This window comes from Suncus etruscus, chromosome 1, assembly GCF_024139225.1.
Source record: "Suncus etruscus isolate mSunEtr1 chromosome 1, mSunEtr1.pri.cur, whole genome shotgun sequence".
Taxonomy (NCBI): domain Eukaryota; kingdom Metazoa; phylum Chordata; class Mammalia; order Eulipotyphla; family Soricidae; genus Suncus; species Suncus etruscus.
In genome coordinates, this window is record NC_064848.1 from 42,112,740 (window position 1) to 42,128,331 (window position 15,592).

Below are 15,592 nucleotides of genomic sequence, written 5' to 3' on the forward strand. Positions count from 1 at the left end.
GGAGTCCCTCTGTGGAGTTCCCAATTAGTTTTGGCCTACTGCTCCTTTCCAGAAAATGATTATTCAGTGCTCTTCCCCCCCTCCACCTCCAACCTCAAACTTTCTTCTTTAAGGGAGCAAAGAGAAAATGTCTAAATGTACCTTAAGTTACTACTGCCTGTCCAGAATCATTTCAAGATCCCCAAGGAGATGGCTTTGCAGATACTCAGATTGTGCCCATCTAAACTTCAATCCAGACCTGGCCTGCTTTCTCCATGTAGCAAAATCCTGTTTTCTCTCCAGAAGGCCTTCAATAACCTCTCTTCCTTCAAGTCCTTGCTAGCTTCTAATCTAAGGTGGCCAACCATGCCTGTCTGCCCCCTTTTCCTGAGGTTATTCCTGGAAGCCACATGTATACTCTTCAGTGTCTCATCATGGACCATAAATTATGTGTCTACCTACCTAAAACCCACCCTGACCTAAGTCAGACCTAGTAATTTGAATTGCTTTAACTTTGGCTAGATCATGTTCCTCCTCAAGCTCAATCAGCATCTGAAGATGATCCACAACTGAGAATCAAGACTGGTAGAGTGAAAAACTGTATGTGAATCTAAGAAAACTATAGCATAATATATTTTATCTAAATTTCATCTAAACTTTCTTCTTCTTCTCCTCCTCCTCCTCCTCCTCCTCCTTCTCTTCTTCTTCTTCTTCTTCTTCTTCTTCTTCTTCTTCTTCTTCTTCTTCTTCTTTTTTTTTTTTTGGTTTTTGGGTCACACCCGGCAGCACTCAGGGGTTACTCCTGGCTCTACAATCAGAAATAGCTCCTGGCAGGCTCAGGAGACCATGTGGGATGCCAGGATTTGAACCACCATCCTTCTACATGCAAAGCAAATGCTTTATCTCCATGTTATCTCTATGGCCCCTCATCTAAACTTTCAATAGGTTAATTTTCTAAATCAGAATTAAACTTAACAACTCCTAGAGCAGGGAAGGCAGATAGTACAGCAGATAAGCCAGAGATAGTATACCTTAAAGAAAAGGTATGTTTAGGAGCAGAAAGATACAGTTACAGGCTGTATGTGTTACAGCATATGAGTTATATGCAGAAGGGTTGGATTCCATCTCTCATACTGCATGGTTCCTTGAGCACCACTAGGAGTAATGCCCCCAAGCACTGAGCTAGGAGCAAACTCTGAGCCAACAAGTGCAGATCCAAAAACAAACAAAAATTTGGGTCAAAGAGACAATAGGGTGGGGAGAATGTTTTAAAGACATATGTCTTACCTACAATGACTCCGGTTAAACTCCTGGCATAAAATATGGTCCCCTAAATACTACCAGGAGTACTCCTGAAAACAGAAGCCAGAAATAGGCCCTGAGCCCTGAGGCCCCAAACTGAATCAAACCAAGAAAAGTATGTTCACCCTCTAGTACTATCAAATATAATCCTGATAGCCCCAAAAATCACCAGAAAGTAGCCTCCCTTCTTTTAAAAAAAAGTCATGTTTAGGGGCCAGCGAGGTGGCGCTAGAGGTAAGGTGTCTGTCTGCCTTGCAAGCGCTAGCCAAGGAAGGACTGCGGTTCGATCCCCTGGCGTCCCATATGGTCCCACCAAGCCAGGGACAATTTCTGAGCGCTTAGCCAGGAGTAAACCCTGAGCATCAAACAGGTGTGGTCCGAAAAAAAAAAATAAAAAAAAAAAGTTATGTTTAGTATACTTTTGTCTCAGACAAGCAAAAAACTAGTTGGTTTTTTTTTTTTTGGGGGGGGGGGATGGTCACCCTGGCAGTGTTCAGTGGTTATACTCAATTTAGTGCTCAAGGGTTAATCTTAAAGGTGTTCAAGGAATCCCTGACAAAGAACCAAACCTGGCCTTCCCAAATGCAAAGCACCTACTTAGCAGTTTACATTAATTCCTCGATTCAAGAAAGCAATGTCATAATTTACTTATCTGCTAGGTAGCCCAATATTACTGATGCTAGATAGTCAGTCATTCTGATACTGTTGATGTGTTCTCTCTATTCAGCAGCAGATATAAGTATTAGTAAAATTAATAGTAGAATTAAATAATTCAATATAAATTACTTTTATTTGATTTTTATATCCCAGTCATACACAAAAGCACTGGGGTCCAAACTAAAGTAACATCCACAAGGCAACCAACCAACAGCAGATCATAAATACAGGAACATCACCAGCAGAGGTATGATTTCAAGATGAAACAAATCTACAAAATGTCTTTCTTGTCAGGGTCAATGAAAGGACAGTGATTAAGACACTTTTTTTGGGCCCAGAGAGATAGCACAGCAGCGTTTGCCTTGCAAGCAGCCGATCCAGACCAAAGGTGGTTTGTTCGAATCCCGGTGTCCCATATGGTCCCCCGTGCCTGCCAGGAGCTATTTCTGAGCAGACAGCCAGGAGTGACCCCTGAGCACTGTCGGGTGTGGCCCAAAAACCAAAAAAAAAGACACTTTTCTTGCACATAGTAGACCACATTCAACCCCTGGAATCAGAAATAGTCGCTGAAGCACCATCAAGAGTGATCACTAAGCACAGAGCCAGGAGAAATCCCTGAGCATTGCTGGTATGACCCAAGAACTCCAATAAATAAATTAAAGCTTTATTAAAAAAAAAAAAAAAAATATATATATATATATATATTTTAGTCCTTCAGTCATACCCATCTACTCGCCCTAGGCTTGTGGCAAATCTTCTATATTTATATCTTCCACAAATCTGATGTTACTATTGCTTATGTATTATCCACATCCCCCTCATCACCAAAAATGAGAGAAATTTAAATGTTCAGATACGATTTGGTTTGCAGAGCCCTTTATGATCACAAAGCATTGTAATTTAAGATGTGTCTTCCCCACCATATTCTGCCCTCACTCAAGATGCAACTTCTGAGGTCAGAGAAATAGTACAGTGGGTAAGGTGTTTGTCTAGCACACATCCAACTCAATTCTCCACACCACGTAAGGACCCTCAAGCACTGACAGGAGTGATCCCTGAGTTCAGAGCCAGGAATAAATTCTGAATACAGGGGCCGGAAAGATAGCATGGAGGTAAGGCGTTTGCCTTTCATGCAGGAGGTCATCGGTTCAAATCCCGGTGCCCCATATGGTCCCCCATGCCTGCCAGGAGCAATTTCTGAGCCTGGAGCCAGGAATAACCCCTGAGCACTGTCGGGTGTGACCCAAAAACCACAAAAAAAAAAAATTCTGAATACCACTAAGTATGGTACCAAATAGAAAATAAAAACCCAGGATTCAAGGACTAATTTCTGTGTTTCTTTATATCAAGCTGGTACCTAAAATATAACAAAATAAAAAATACAGTTCACTCAAGAAAGCACCCCATCCCAGAGTTTAGAGTTTAGTAGAGCTCTGTTACTATCCTGGGTAATTTGAGGGAGATGGGGATCCCGTATTATGAGGGATCCTTATCTCAAAAAGAAGTCATCATCATTATAATAACAGACTGCCAGATGGAAAAAAGACAGGGCTCATCCATTCCCTTTTCCAAGAAATGAAGAAACTGAAAGAGCCTAACAAAACTTGATCAATTAAGATAAATAGTTAAAGACAGAAAGCTGGTCTGTTTAGATCACTTGTATCTTTAGGCAAGTACTAACTCTGACTCCTAGGCTAGTCAGAGAGCTTGCTCACATAACAAATTCTTTTAGGGGGACTGGAGAAATAGCACAGCAGGATGAGGCCGACCCAGGTTCAATCCCCAGCATTCCATATGGTCCCCAGAGCCTGCCCCTGAGCCTGGCCCTGAGCGCTACGGGGTTCTGCCCAAAACCAAAAACAAAACAAATTACTTTTAGGCAAATCAGTGACAAGGCGGAAGACAGTTCACTGAATATCGGACCTACAGCTTTTCCAATTCCATCACTCTGTCTTCTTTTATTTCCCACAAATATCAAATGATAGCCAGAAAGACTGTCAAGGTTTATATTGTATTTTTAAATATTTATAGTTGAAATCTCCTATCTCAATAGCTAAAGAACTTGTGAAGTAGGTAGCATACATTGGTCCCTTTAAAGTTTCTACAAATAAATCAAGAGTACCTATTCTGCAATGCTCTACTTCAGACTTGTTTAACCTGCCTTGAATTTTCATACACATGATATCTCTGTCTACAAACTAAAGAACCTTGAGAATTAAAATCATTATTTTCTCAAAGAAAAATTCTATTTCTCATAGAAGTAAGGCTGGGGTTATGGGCGAGACAACGAAAGCACAATTGAGAAAATTTGTGGTGGGAAATGAACGTTGGTGAAGAAATTGTTGTTGAAACACTGTATGACTGAAACTCAACTATCAACAATTTTTTAACTCTATCTCATGGTGGTTTAATAAAAAATTTTTTAAATCATATCTCCTCTTTCTAAGGTATCCACAAAATATAAAACAGAGAATATATTCAATAAATAGTTGCTAAACTAATATCAATAAAAATGGTGTACCAAGAAGGGCAAAAGTTAATTTGAATGAAATATCATCTCACATTCCAAAGATTGGCTCACATCAAAAAGAACAAGAACAACCAGTGTTGGCATGGATTGCAGGGAGAAAGGGACTTGCTTTCACTCCTGGTGGGAATGTTGACTGGTCCAACCTTTTTGGAAAATGATTTGGATATTCCTCACAAAATAGAAATTAAGCTTCCATATGACCCAGCAATACCATGCCCAAGAATATACCCTAGGTGCCCAAAAATACAATGTAGAAAAGCCCTCTGCATTCCTATGTTCATTGCAGCACTAGTCTCAATAGCCAGAATCGGGAAACAATTCAAGTGCCCAAGAGCAGATTGAATAAAGAAACTGTGGTATATGCACAATGGAATACTATGCAGCTGTTAGGAAAAATGAAGTAATTAAATTTGCTTATACAAGCATGGATATGGAAGGTATTAGGCTGAGGGAAATAAGCCAAAGAAAAAGATAGACATAGAATCATTGCATTCACTTGTGGCATATAAAAAAATAGCATAGTAATAATATTTAGAAACAATAAAGACAAGGGCCAGGAGGACTGTTCCATGGCAGGAAGATTGCCACAAATAGCAGGGGAGTGTAGTTAGGGCAGAGAAGGGACCACTGTGACAGTAATAGTTGGAAATGACCTCTCTGAACAAGAACTGGGTGCTGAAAGGAGGTAATCGTGATATGCATGATAACTCTTCAGTAACAATATTGCAAACCAGTATCTAAAGGGAGAGAAAAAAGGAAGAGAAAGAAAGAGAAAGAGGGGGCTGGCGTGGTGGCGCTAGAGGTAAGGTGCTGCCTGCTAGCCTAGGACAGACCACGGTTCCATCCCTCAGCGTCCCATGTGGTCCCCCAAGCCAGGAGTGCATAGCCAGGAGTAACACCTGAGCGTCACCGGGTGTGGCCCAAAAACCAAAAAAATAATAATAAAAAGAAAAATAAAAAGAAAGAGAAAGAGAAGGAAAAGGTCTTCCACAGAGACAGGTAGAGGAGAGGGCACAGGGGTTGGCTGGAGGGAATAAATCTGGGGACATTAGTGTGGGAAATGAGCAGTAATAAAGGGTGTTTGTATGGTATGACTGAAACTCAATTATAAACAATTGTGTAACTGTAGGAAAAATAAACTATACTATGAGTAATTTTGTAAACCAGGGTGTTTAAATAATTTTTAAAAATCTTTTAAAAAAAAAGTTAATTTGGGCATGAATAAAAATGAAAAGGCTGCTCATGCTTTGTCTTCTAGGATCAGTACCAAACCTAACATGGATTAGGAACCTAATAGTTATTGAATTTTAAAAAGAAAAGATGTGGCAAAAATAAGTCGCAATTTTTCTTGGCAGTCATCCATTCATTCATTCAACAAATATGTATCTGACAGGTGTCTACATCCGACTCTCTGCTACTTCGAAACTTGACTTCGCCCACAGAAATAGAGCACTCCTCCCCTAGAATCGCAATGCAATACCGTGTAGGCAGTAGGCGAAGTTACAGTGGCCATAAGTCAATATGCCCAGGGCAGCCCAGTTTATACCTATTGTCTAAGAGTTAATTGTTAATAGCATCCCCCTAATTCTCAAAACAATGCCTTGGTCTGAAAAAATAATACATTGCCCAAGATCTGATCAGCAAATTGAGGATCTGAAAGTTTCATTCCTGTATTTACTAGCTATTCCCAGTCTGTTCCGGGTTTTAAAATGTGGGCATAACACAGATTATATTATTTAATAAGGAAGTCTCAGGGGACAAGGCTGAACATCAAGTTGAGAACATAGTTTGGAGGAAGAAGTACTAAGATAGAAGGAAGGAAAACTAGCACCAGGTGATGTGTATATATAGATATATATAGATATAGATATTCAGATATATAGATATTCAGATAGATATATACCTAAATCTATAAAGGTTGTCACAGATGAAAATAGCAACAGATATGCCAGTTCATCAATAATTCTTTATATGCAGTTGAAAAGTTTTAGCAAGAAATAGGATGAAGTCGAGCAAATTCTAGTTCATTTTCCTGTAGTCTTGACGCTCTCAATGCTAAGGACAGACAAGGAAAATTCTGGCCAGGCCAGCTGATCCTCTTCCCTGCCAATGGAAAACATTTCAAACATAGTACAGTGTTTGTTGTCGGGAGTTTCCCGACAATGAAGAGATGGTGAGGAGTCTTAATCCGCCTCTTCCAGATAGTCCACTGTTGCATCACTATTTAAAACCAAGCCTCCTCAAGCAGCGACTTGTAAAAAAATCCAAGTCAGGTAAAAAAAAAAAAAAGAGAGAGAGAGAGAGAAAGAGAAAGAGAGAGAGAGGCAGCAGAAGCAGAAGTGGGTGGCGGCTCATTTGTCCCGGGTGGCAAGTGACAGCGAATGTTCCTGCGGTGCCACCAGGTGCTGAAAGGCACAGTCAATAGAAATCAACAGGTCCGAAGCGCCTGCCCGAGGGTGCTCAGAGCTGCTGCACCGGGTCAGAGAGAGGAAGTGAGGAATTACTTAAGTACAGTCTTGACGTCCAGAGGCCGGAGGCCGGTCGGAAACGCCTTCCCTTACAGCGGACCCAGAGGGATTGCCGGGGGAAAAGGCCCAGACCCGGGGTATGGTGGGGAAACAGCAGTCCCCTAGTCTGCAGTTCCTGTCCTCTAGCCCTGCGGCCCGGCCACGCTCGGGCGAGCAGGCAGACAGACAGACAGACAGACAGACACACACACACACACACACACACACACACACACACACACACACACACACACCAGGGACTTCTTCCTCGCGCCATCCTCTTCCCCTCAGCTCTCTCACCAAGAAACTTTGCAAGGAGGCCAAAGTCCAGCTCGAGAAAGAACCGTTTGCTTCAAGTTCCTGAGGGGGGTCAAGAAGTCAGTGTCCGGCCCAGGAGATCAGGAATCTAGATAGAGCCCGGGGGTCCCTGCACGACTGACTTCTCAGCAAAAACCCAGGCAGGGCTCCAGCACGCACCCACCCGAAGCTGAGACCAAGGAGGGGGGAGAGGAATTTCCATCTCCAAGATCCACACATTGCCAAGCGCCCTCAAACTGCAGCGCCTTGGCTCCTGCCCTGAGCCCAGACAACTTCCAAAGACCCGGAGCCCTCCCTCACAATCTGCGTCCCAGGGAAGGAGGCTGCAGTCCCCTGGCTCCCAAAGGGGGGCGGGACCCTGGCCATCACCCCCTCTCCCCCCCCCCACACACACGCACACGCACCTCTGGATCCAGGGGCAACCTCCATCACTCCCCACCACCCACCCAGTCAGTACCTCGTCGGCTTCCAACTCGGTCCCGTTGCCTACGAGCGCCATGTTCCGCCTCTGGCTGCTGCTGGCCCCAAAGCACGCAGGCAACCCAGGACTCCCGTTTCTCAGCTCCAGACTGCCAGAGAGGGAGGAGGGAGGAGGCCCTGAGCTCGCTCTCTCTCTCTCGGGGCTCTAGGCGGGGCCAGATCGCTGCTACGCCGCTTTCTCCACCCCTTAATGTTTGCAGACTTGCAGAGCATCCATTGCCCCAGGCCCGCCTCACTGCAAGCTCCGCCCACCCAGATATAGTCCCGCCCACCAGAGATAGGATCAGCCAATCAGGATCCTGAATAGCATCTCCGCCCCCAGCAGGCTTCCGCCTTGGACCGCCCCTATATGGGCTGGGCCTCCTAGGAGGCGGGATCACTTCTCTCTCTCCCCGACCCTCCGGCAAGGTGTCCGAGAGCGTCCGTCCGCACTACTGGTGCATTGCTGAGGGATTGGTGGTGTTAGGGGGTGTCTACTGAGGGAACCCGGGTTTGAAGGGCTCAAGGTCAAAGGCCTATGGAATTGTTCATCTTTCTGATACTTGGATCTTGGCCAGTGTACTTACCTAGCCAGGTGGGCACTGAGTCTCGCAGACGTGTGATCCAAGGGCAACTTTAGGTCACAGCGACTCACACCAGGCTCAGTCATGCCACTTGCTCAGACAGCATGTCAAGGGCATCGTCTTCTGACAGACTGACTAAGTGTTTGCACTCAGTGTCTGTGAAAAGCAAAACACCGCAGGACAGGCATTTATGCAGTTTACAATCCCTCGATCCTGTCACGGTTTGCTTTGCACTCCACGATTAACAAATCTGCAATGATCTTTCTGTAATCCAAGAAGAGGAATATGGTTGTGCTTGAACTGTGAATTCCAAGAGAAAAGGGGATGTAGTCTGTCTTCTTCAAGACTGTACTGCCAGCACCTGGAACCGTGCCTTGAATTTAAGAAGTGCTTGGTAAATATTTGTTATCTGAGTTTAGAAATTGCTTTCTGGCCTCTAGCATGTAAAAGTAACTATCCAACTGGAAATTTTGAAGCTTTATTTTCAGAGCTTCTCCTGTCCAGCATCATTTTACATATCATAAAATATAGCCGTGTGAACGAAGTATAGAATTCAATGACAAATATTTGGGAAAAAACTCTCCTCATCAATAATAGTAGAACATCTCAAAAAAGTTCACTGTGCAGAGGGTGTTTGGTTGCCTTGCATGCAGCTGACCCTTCTTCAATCTTAGGTATCCCATATGGTCCCCCAAGCCCTGCCAGGAGTGATTCCTAAGTGCAGAGCCAGGAGCACCGCTTAGCACTACTGGGCACCTCCGGGTGTGGCCCCAAAACAAAACAAAAAAAGTTCAATATGTGTCATTGCTGTCAATTTCTTGTCCCTAAATCCTGTCCTCCAGCAACTAATGATCTATTTTTCATTACATGATTTTTCACCATACATTTTCTTGAATTATTATAAATTGAATCATAGAATATGTAGTCTTTTGTGTCTGGCTCATGAAATAGTAATCTAGTAGTGATTATAAAAATAGCTGTTACTGAGTACTTTCTATGTGCCAAAAGTTCTGAGCCTCCTACAGAAATGATCTATCTTTCAGAACCCCCTAGAACAGATACTGCTACCTTACAAAAGAAAAACTGAAGCTCAAAGAGTTAAAGTCAATTGCATGAGATCATTTGATTAAGCAAATATGGAAGCAGAATCCAAACGACAGTATCAATTCTGGGATGCTGTTGGTAATCATTACCCTGTGCCGCCTCCGCCACCCTCCTTCTTCCCTCTTTCTCCCTGTTTTACTTCGATAGAGAAACTGCCTGCACATGCCTATTGTGCATAGTTTTAGTGACTCATTTTTATATCCTTAAAATTTGTGCTCTGGTTTTAAAGAGCCACTGACTGAGTACCTTTATACTAGAAAAATAAAATTATTTCTAACACACAAACAATATGAAAAATGAGTTAGAATAGAATGATAGTTCACAAACCAGGAATCATTGAACCATCTACTTTCAGTTTGTGGCTTATGGGTAAGTAAATTATATGTCAAAACTTTTTGCTTGTTGTCTTTGTATTGTTGGGGGCCACACCAATGGTGCTCAGGGCTAACTCCTGGCTGTGATCAGGGGTCACTCATGGGGAGCTTAGGGTTGTCAGATATCAAATCTGAGTCAGCTGTGTGCAAGGCAAATGTCATACCCTCTATACTATAACTCAAAACTTGTTAAAAACTGATTAACACTTTAAGTGTTCTTAGAATCAGTTATATGGGACAAGAAAAAAAACCTAGAGGGCATTTAATTCCAGTCTCCATGGAAGTTTTAATTCCTGCTCTTCTTGTGTTTATGTTTCACTTTCTGAAGTTAGATTTCCTGTCTTAATTGAGATTCTATTTGTATTATTCATGCATGAATCATTTTCTTTAGATTTCATTGGTTCCTATGCTAATGGAACTTTTAGATGTGAAACCATTTTATGGCAGCTTTTTCTCTTCTGTATGCCTGGGGAATCTGTTTTTGAAATTTCAACTTTTCAACTTTTGAAAAGATACAAAAAATCTTGCCTTCAATTTGTGACATGATGATGTTATAATGAAAACTAAGTCTAATTTTCAAAATTTGTTCTTAATAGATGAAGTTGGTGAGATAGTTTTGTTAATATCAAGAATCAAATCAAATTTCTGGTGGGTGTGTTTTAAATTCACATCCCTAGGTAAGCAGCACTCATATTCCCAAGGAAGTCAGTTATGAGCATTGATAAATAAATGTGTTTGAGCCACTAAAATTTCTAACGAAATTTGTTTTGCTCCTGGGCCGGAGAGATAGCACAGCAGTGGGGCGTTTGCCTTGCATGCAGTGGGACGGTGGTTTCGGCATCCCATATGGTCCCCCGAGCCTGCCGGGGGCGATTTCTGTGCGTAGAGCCAAAAGTAGCCCCTGAGCGCTGCTGGGTGTGACCCAAAAACAAAACAAACAAAAAAAATTTTGTTTTGCTCCTGGCAGAGGCTAACTTTAGTTCACTTTCTTTGTAACACATATTATATTACAAGGTTGTGAATCACAAACTTAAAACATTTTTTAAAAAAAGAAAAATTAGAATAAGTTTCTTTTTATAATAGAATTTCCTTTGCCAATTTGCTAATAATATTGACTCCAACAGTGCAGTGAGGTTACTCAGATATTCCATTTCCCAAGACACTTACGTAGTGATTAAGCAAGAACAGTGTTGAATTAAAAAAATAAAAACCTCTGAGAGCTGTTTGTGTTTCAAAATAAATATAATAATGCAGAATACCTAATCTTTATTATTCCTGAAGCTGCTCTTAGCAGCTTTTTTTTTGTTGTTGTTGATATTTAATTTAGATAAAAATTATATCTTCAATTACATGGTGGGAGAGAGAAATTTTGCATATAGTAATGTATATTTTTAGAAGTTTCTGTCTGTGAACTAAATCATCATTATAAATCACACATTTGACCATGACTTTGTCTCGTATTCATATATTAGCTTATGAGTAGTTCCTTATAAAATAAGCTACTCTAGGTTGGAGAGAAAACACAGGTTTAAGGCATTTTCCTTTCGTAGATCTGACTGTGGTTTGATCCCTGATACTATATATGGTCCTCCAAGTGCTGACAGAAGTAATCACTGCATAGTCAGAAGTAAACCCTGTGCACTGCCATATGTGGATCCAAAACCAAATAGAAATTAATTAAAGTAAAATAAATTATCTCAGCTCAGCTTAGTGTTTGTATCAATAGATACTTAATGACTACTTAATAAACAGTTATTGAATAATGAATGAAAATAGTAAAAATCCATAATACACAGAACAGTATTGCTTGGAACTTATAAACCAATGCTGTCCATAGAATGATAAGTGATTTTATGAGTAAACCTGGGATGAGAGAGACTAAAGGTAGAAATCACAGAGCAAATACCTTCCATTAAGGCAACATGGCAGGCATGACAGCTACTGTCCATTTTTAAAGAGTATACAAGAGTTAAACATTTAATGGTCCCTAGGTGGCCTTAAGGGGATTAATTTGTGTCCCTGGGAGAGGTATAGATGCTAGAAAAATATATATGATCATTTAGTGAAGGCTGAAATGCTCCCTTAAGAGGATTCCTAATCTGGGCATTGCAGCCAGGTAACATACATTTTGTTCCATTTGTTAGTTGTTTCTTCTTTAATATATATATATATATATATAATTTTCTAACTGTCTTTTTATTTATTTTCACTTTAACTCTTTAAATCCTATTTCTAATTTTTTTTCAGATGAGAAAAGTGAGATTCAGGGAAGAGAAAGCAAAACAAACATGAACTTTGGCAATGAGACTTCAGGGTGGAATATTGGGGATTTAAAAGAATAAATAAGGAATTTTTATATGCTAAGTAAAGCAACACATTGCCACATGCTGTTCATTCTTCCTTTGCTCAATTAGTAAAAGACCCTGATTTTCTATAGTGTAGCATGAGCTTATCTAAAAGATTTTCAAGGACCCTGCTACTAGAAAATGACAATTGTAACTAAACGTTTGTAAATAAAATATACTGGTATTCCAGAAAGACTTTTCAAAAGAAAATTACTCAAGGTCCCAGAGAGGTAGCACAGCGGCTTTGCCTTGCAAGCAGCTGATCCAGGACCAAAGGTGGTTGGTTCGAATCCCGGTGTCCCATATGGTCCCCTGTGCCTGCCAGGAGCTATTTCTGAGCAGACACCCAGGAGTAACCCCTGAGCATCTCCGGATGTGGCCTAAAAAACAAAAACCAAAAAAAGAAAAAAAGAAAATTACTCAAGAAAATCATCTGTGGATTGAGACATGGGAGCTATTTTTAAGCTGAAAGAGTCTGTATAGCATTTCCCCTAGGTGAGCACCACAGGATGAAAAGAGAAAGAAAGAGAGAAAGAAAAAAGAAAAGAAAGAAGAAAGAAAAGAAGGAAGGAAGGAAGGAAGGAAGGAAGGAAGGAAGGAAGGAAGGAAGGAAGGAAGGAAGGAAGGAAGGAAGGAAGGAAGGGAGGGAGGGAGGGAGGGAGGGAGGGAGGGAGGGAGGGAGGGAGGAAGGGAGGGAGGGAGGGAGGGAGGGAGGGAGGGAGGGAGGGAGGGAGGGAGGGAGGGAGGGAGGGAGGGAGGGAGGGAGGGAGGGAGGGAGGGAGGGAGGGAGGAGGAAGGAAGGAAGGAAGGAAGGAAGGAAGGAAGGAAGGAAGGAAGGAAGGAAGGAAGGAAGGAAGGAAGGAAGGAAGGAAGGAAGGAAGGAAGGGAAAGAAAGAAAGAAAGAAAGAAAGAGAGAAAGAAGAAAGAAAACCATCTGTCTTTTGCCTTTCTGCCTTCTTCCCTTCTCACATATCTGAAGCAGATATTATCGTTGGAGCTCCTGCAACCATACTGTTTCCATAAAGCAATGCCTTAAGAATGGAGGCCACAGCTTGCTCTTCAAGTCTTTGTTATCCCTTGAACACAAGTCTCACTTGCTTGTCTCTATGTTTGCTTTTTATTTTTTCCCTGCTCTGGAGAAACCTGTGTTCTCTCATGAACATGCATTTCCTCTTTCTCTCCTCTCACATCTTTCTGAACAGGTTTTGTTCAATAAAACTATCTTGCTCTGTCTAAATGGCCCTCAGCCTGCAAGTGCTCTCTGCTATAGCAATCCACATTCCCAGCATCATGATTAGTGATGATGAGTCAGGCTTTGACCTAGACTTTTTTGTGGGGAGGAGTTGTCCATATTTATGGACTAAATATGGACAGAACCAAGTGGTTAGCTCATGATATAATGAAGGTGATGAAAGGCCATCATATTATAGCCTTGTGTGTGCCCAGAGGAACTCCGAAATATTTGCTGATGTTCTGGGTGACGTCAAAGCCCTTAATAAAAACAGTGATAGAACCATTCCTATAACCTTGAGTCTTCAGACTAACTAGTTACTATAATGACCAATCAACTGGAGACATCAAGATCATTGGTGGAAAAAAATCTCTCAACTTTAACTAGAAAGAATGTTTTGATCGTGAAAGACATCATTGACACTTGCAAAAACAATGCAGACTTTGCTGTCTTTGGTCAAGCAGCATAATCCAAAAATGGTCAAACTTGCTGGTGAAAAGGTCCCCTCTCAGTGTTGGAAATGGACCATACTTTGTCGGAATTGAAATTCCAGAGAAGTTTGTCGTGGAATATGCCCTTACCTATAACGAATACTTCAGGAACTTGAATCATGTTTGCATCATCAGCAACAATAAAAAGGCCAGATATAAAGCTTAAGACATGAGTGTTCCAGTTGAATGTAGAAAATAGGAATTCCAGTGAAGACACTGTTCACATTAGCAAATGTCCTAGTTCCATGGCCATCTATTGCTTTATTGAGTTGATTGCATTCTTCCTCTAAGAATTATGTCGGTTTGACATCTTAGAAAGTCAGTTGTTGTATTCCTGAACTCTTTTATTTCCTCTAGAAGCCAGTTCCCTTGGGATGGATTGCTCTTTGACTTGAATGAATAATCTCTCAGTGATACTCCTATTAAATGGCAGGTTGAAACTGTATCTGTAAGAAATATTGAAAGGGAAGATATATTAGGGTTTTGGGGGTTTTATTTTGTTTTGTTTTTTGGTTTGTTGTTTTGTTTTGTTTTGTTTTTAGGCCACACCATTGATGCTCAGGGATTACTCCAGGCTATGCACTCAGAAATCACTCCTGGCTTGGGGACCATATGGGGCACCGGGAATCGAACTCTGGTCCATTCTAGGTCAGCCATGTGCAAGGCAAACGCCTTAATGTGTGCCACCACTCTGGCCCCAATATATGTTTGTTTTGTTTTGTTTTGTTTTGTTTTGTTTTGTTTTGTTTTTGCTGGGGGGTCACACCTGGCTGCGCTCAAGGGTTACTTCTGGCTCCACACTCAGAAATTGCTCCTGGCATGCTCAGGGGACCATATGGGATGCTGGAATTTGAACCAATGACCTTCTGCATGAAAGGCACATGCCTTACCTCCATGCTATCTCTCCAGCCCCCCAATATATGTTTTTTAATTGATAGCTTTTTATATATTCTGGAAAGAACAGAAATGCAGGATGATTTTTTAAAATGCCATTGTTATTTAGTCTATTTGCTCAGTGGTTGACAGTGCCTTGTTGAAAGCCTGTCTCAAATACAGACGAGCGGGAGGGGAAGGAGGGGGGAAATTTGGAGCATTAGTGATGGGAATGTCACATTAGTGAAGGGAGGATGTTCTTTACATGACTGAAACCCAACTACAATCATGTTTGTAATCAAATTGTATAAATAAAGACATTAATAAAAAAAAGTGGTGTTAGGGCAGATAAACCACGCATCCTGGAATTATTCTAAGAATGCATTAACTGTTATTTTTCTGCTTGTGCAGATTATTTCTGGTGATTTGTTACCAGTTGTTTCTTTTCAATATCCAAATAAAGAAATTCCACAAACTAACACTTTTTTCAATTCTTAAGTGTATCAACCTTAATGTCTCTTTAGAAACAAAATCAAACTGTCTTGCTATAAAAATAATAATGAAGGCTAAAAACTGAAATAGTGGAATAAAAAGATGAAAGGAGTCTGAAGTCCTGATATCAGCGGATCCACCATACAACTTCTAGACTTCTATTAAATCATTAACAAATCAATCATTATCTTGCTTAAGCTTGTTAAATTGAATTTTCTGTTGTGGGCAATCCTAAATGTAAGTTAAATACCTGTAATTCTAAGGGTTATTAGATGTTCTGGGTTTCAATACCTTCTCACTAATTCCAGTTGAAGGGTGTGAAACTTCACTGTTGAATTTCATGTGG

At 41.3% G+C, this 15,592-nt stretch overlaps 1 protein-coding gene and 1 pseudogene across 1 annotated transcript in view; one reads left to right on the plus strand and one right to left on the minus strand.

Moving 5' to 3' along the window:
- Window positions 1-7,939, minus strand: part of TTC39B (tetratricopeptide repeat domain 39B) — a 122,666-nt gene extending 114,727 nt beyond the window's left edge. The window contains exon 1 of the mRNA XM_049769363.1: window positions 7,751-7,939. Within this exon, the coding sequence (XP_049625320.1) occupies window positions 7,751-7,792 (42 nt within the window). The 5' untranslated portion in view covers window positions 7,793-7,939. The remainder of the gene's footprint in view (window positions 1-7,750) is intronic.
- A 4,318-nt stretch (window positions 7,940-12,257) lies between these two features.
- Window positions 12,258-14,047, plus strand: LOC126001986 (hypoxanthine-guanine phosphoribosyltransferase-like; annotated as a pseudogene).
- The last annotated feature ends 1,545 nt before the right edge of the window (window positions 14,048-15,592 follow it).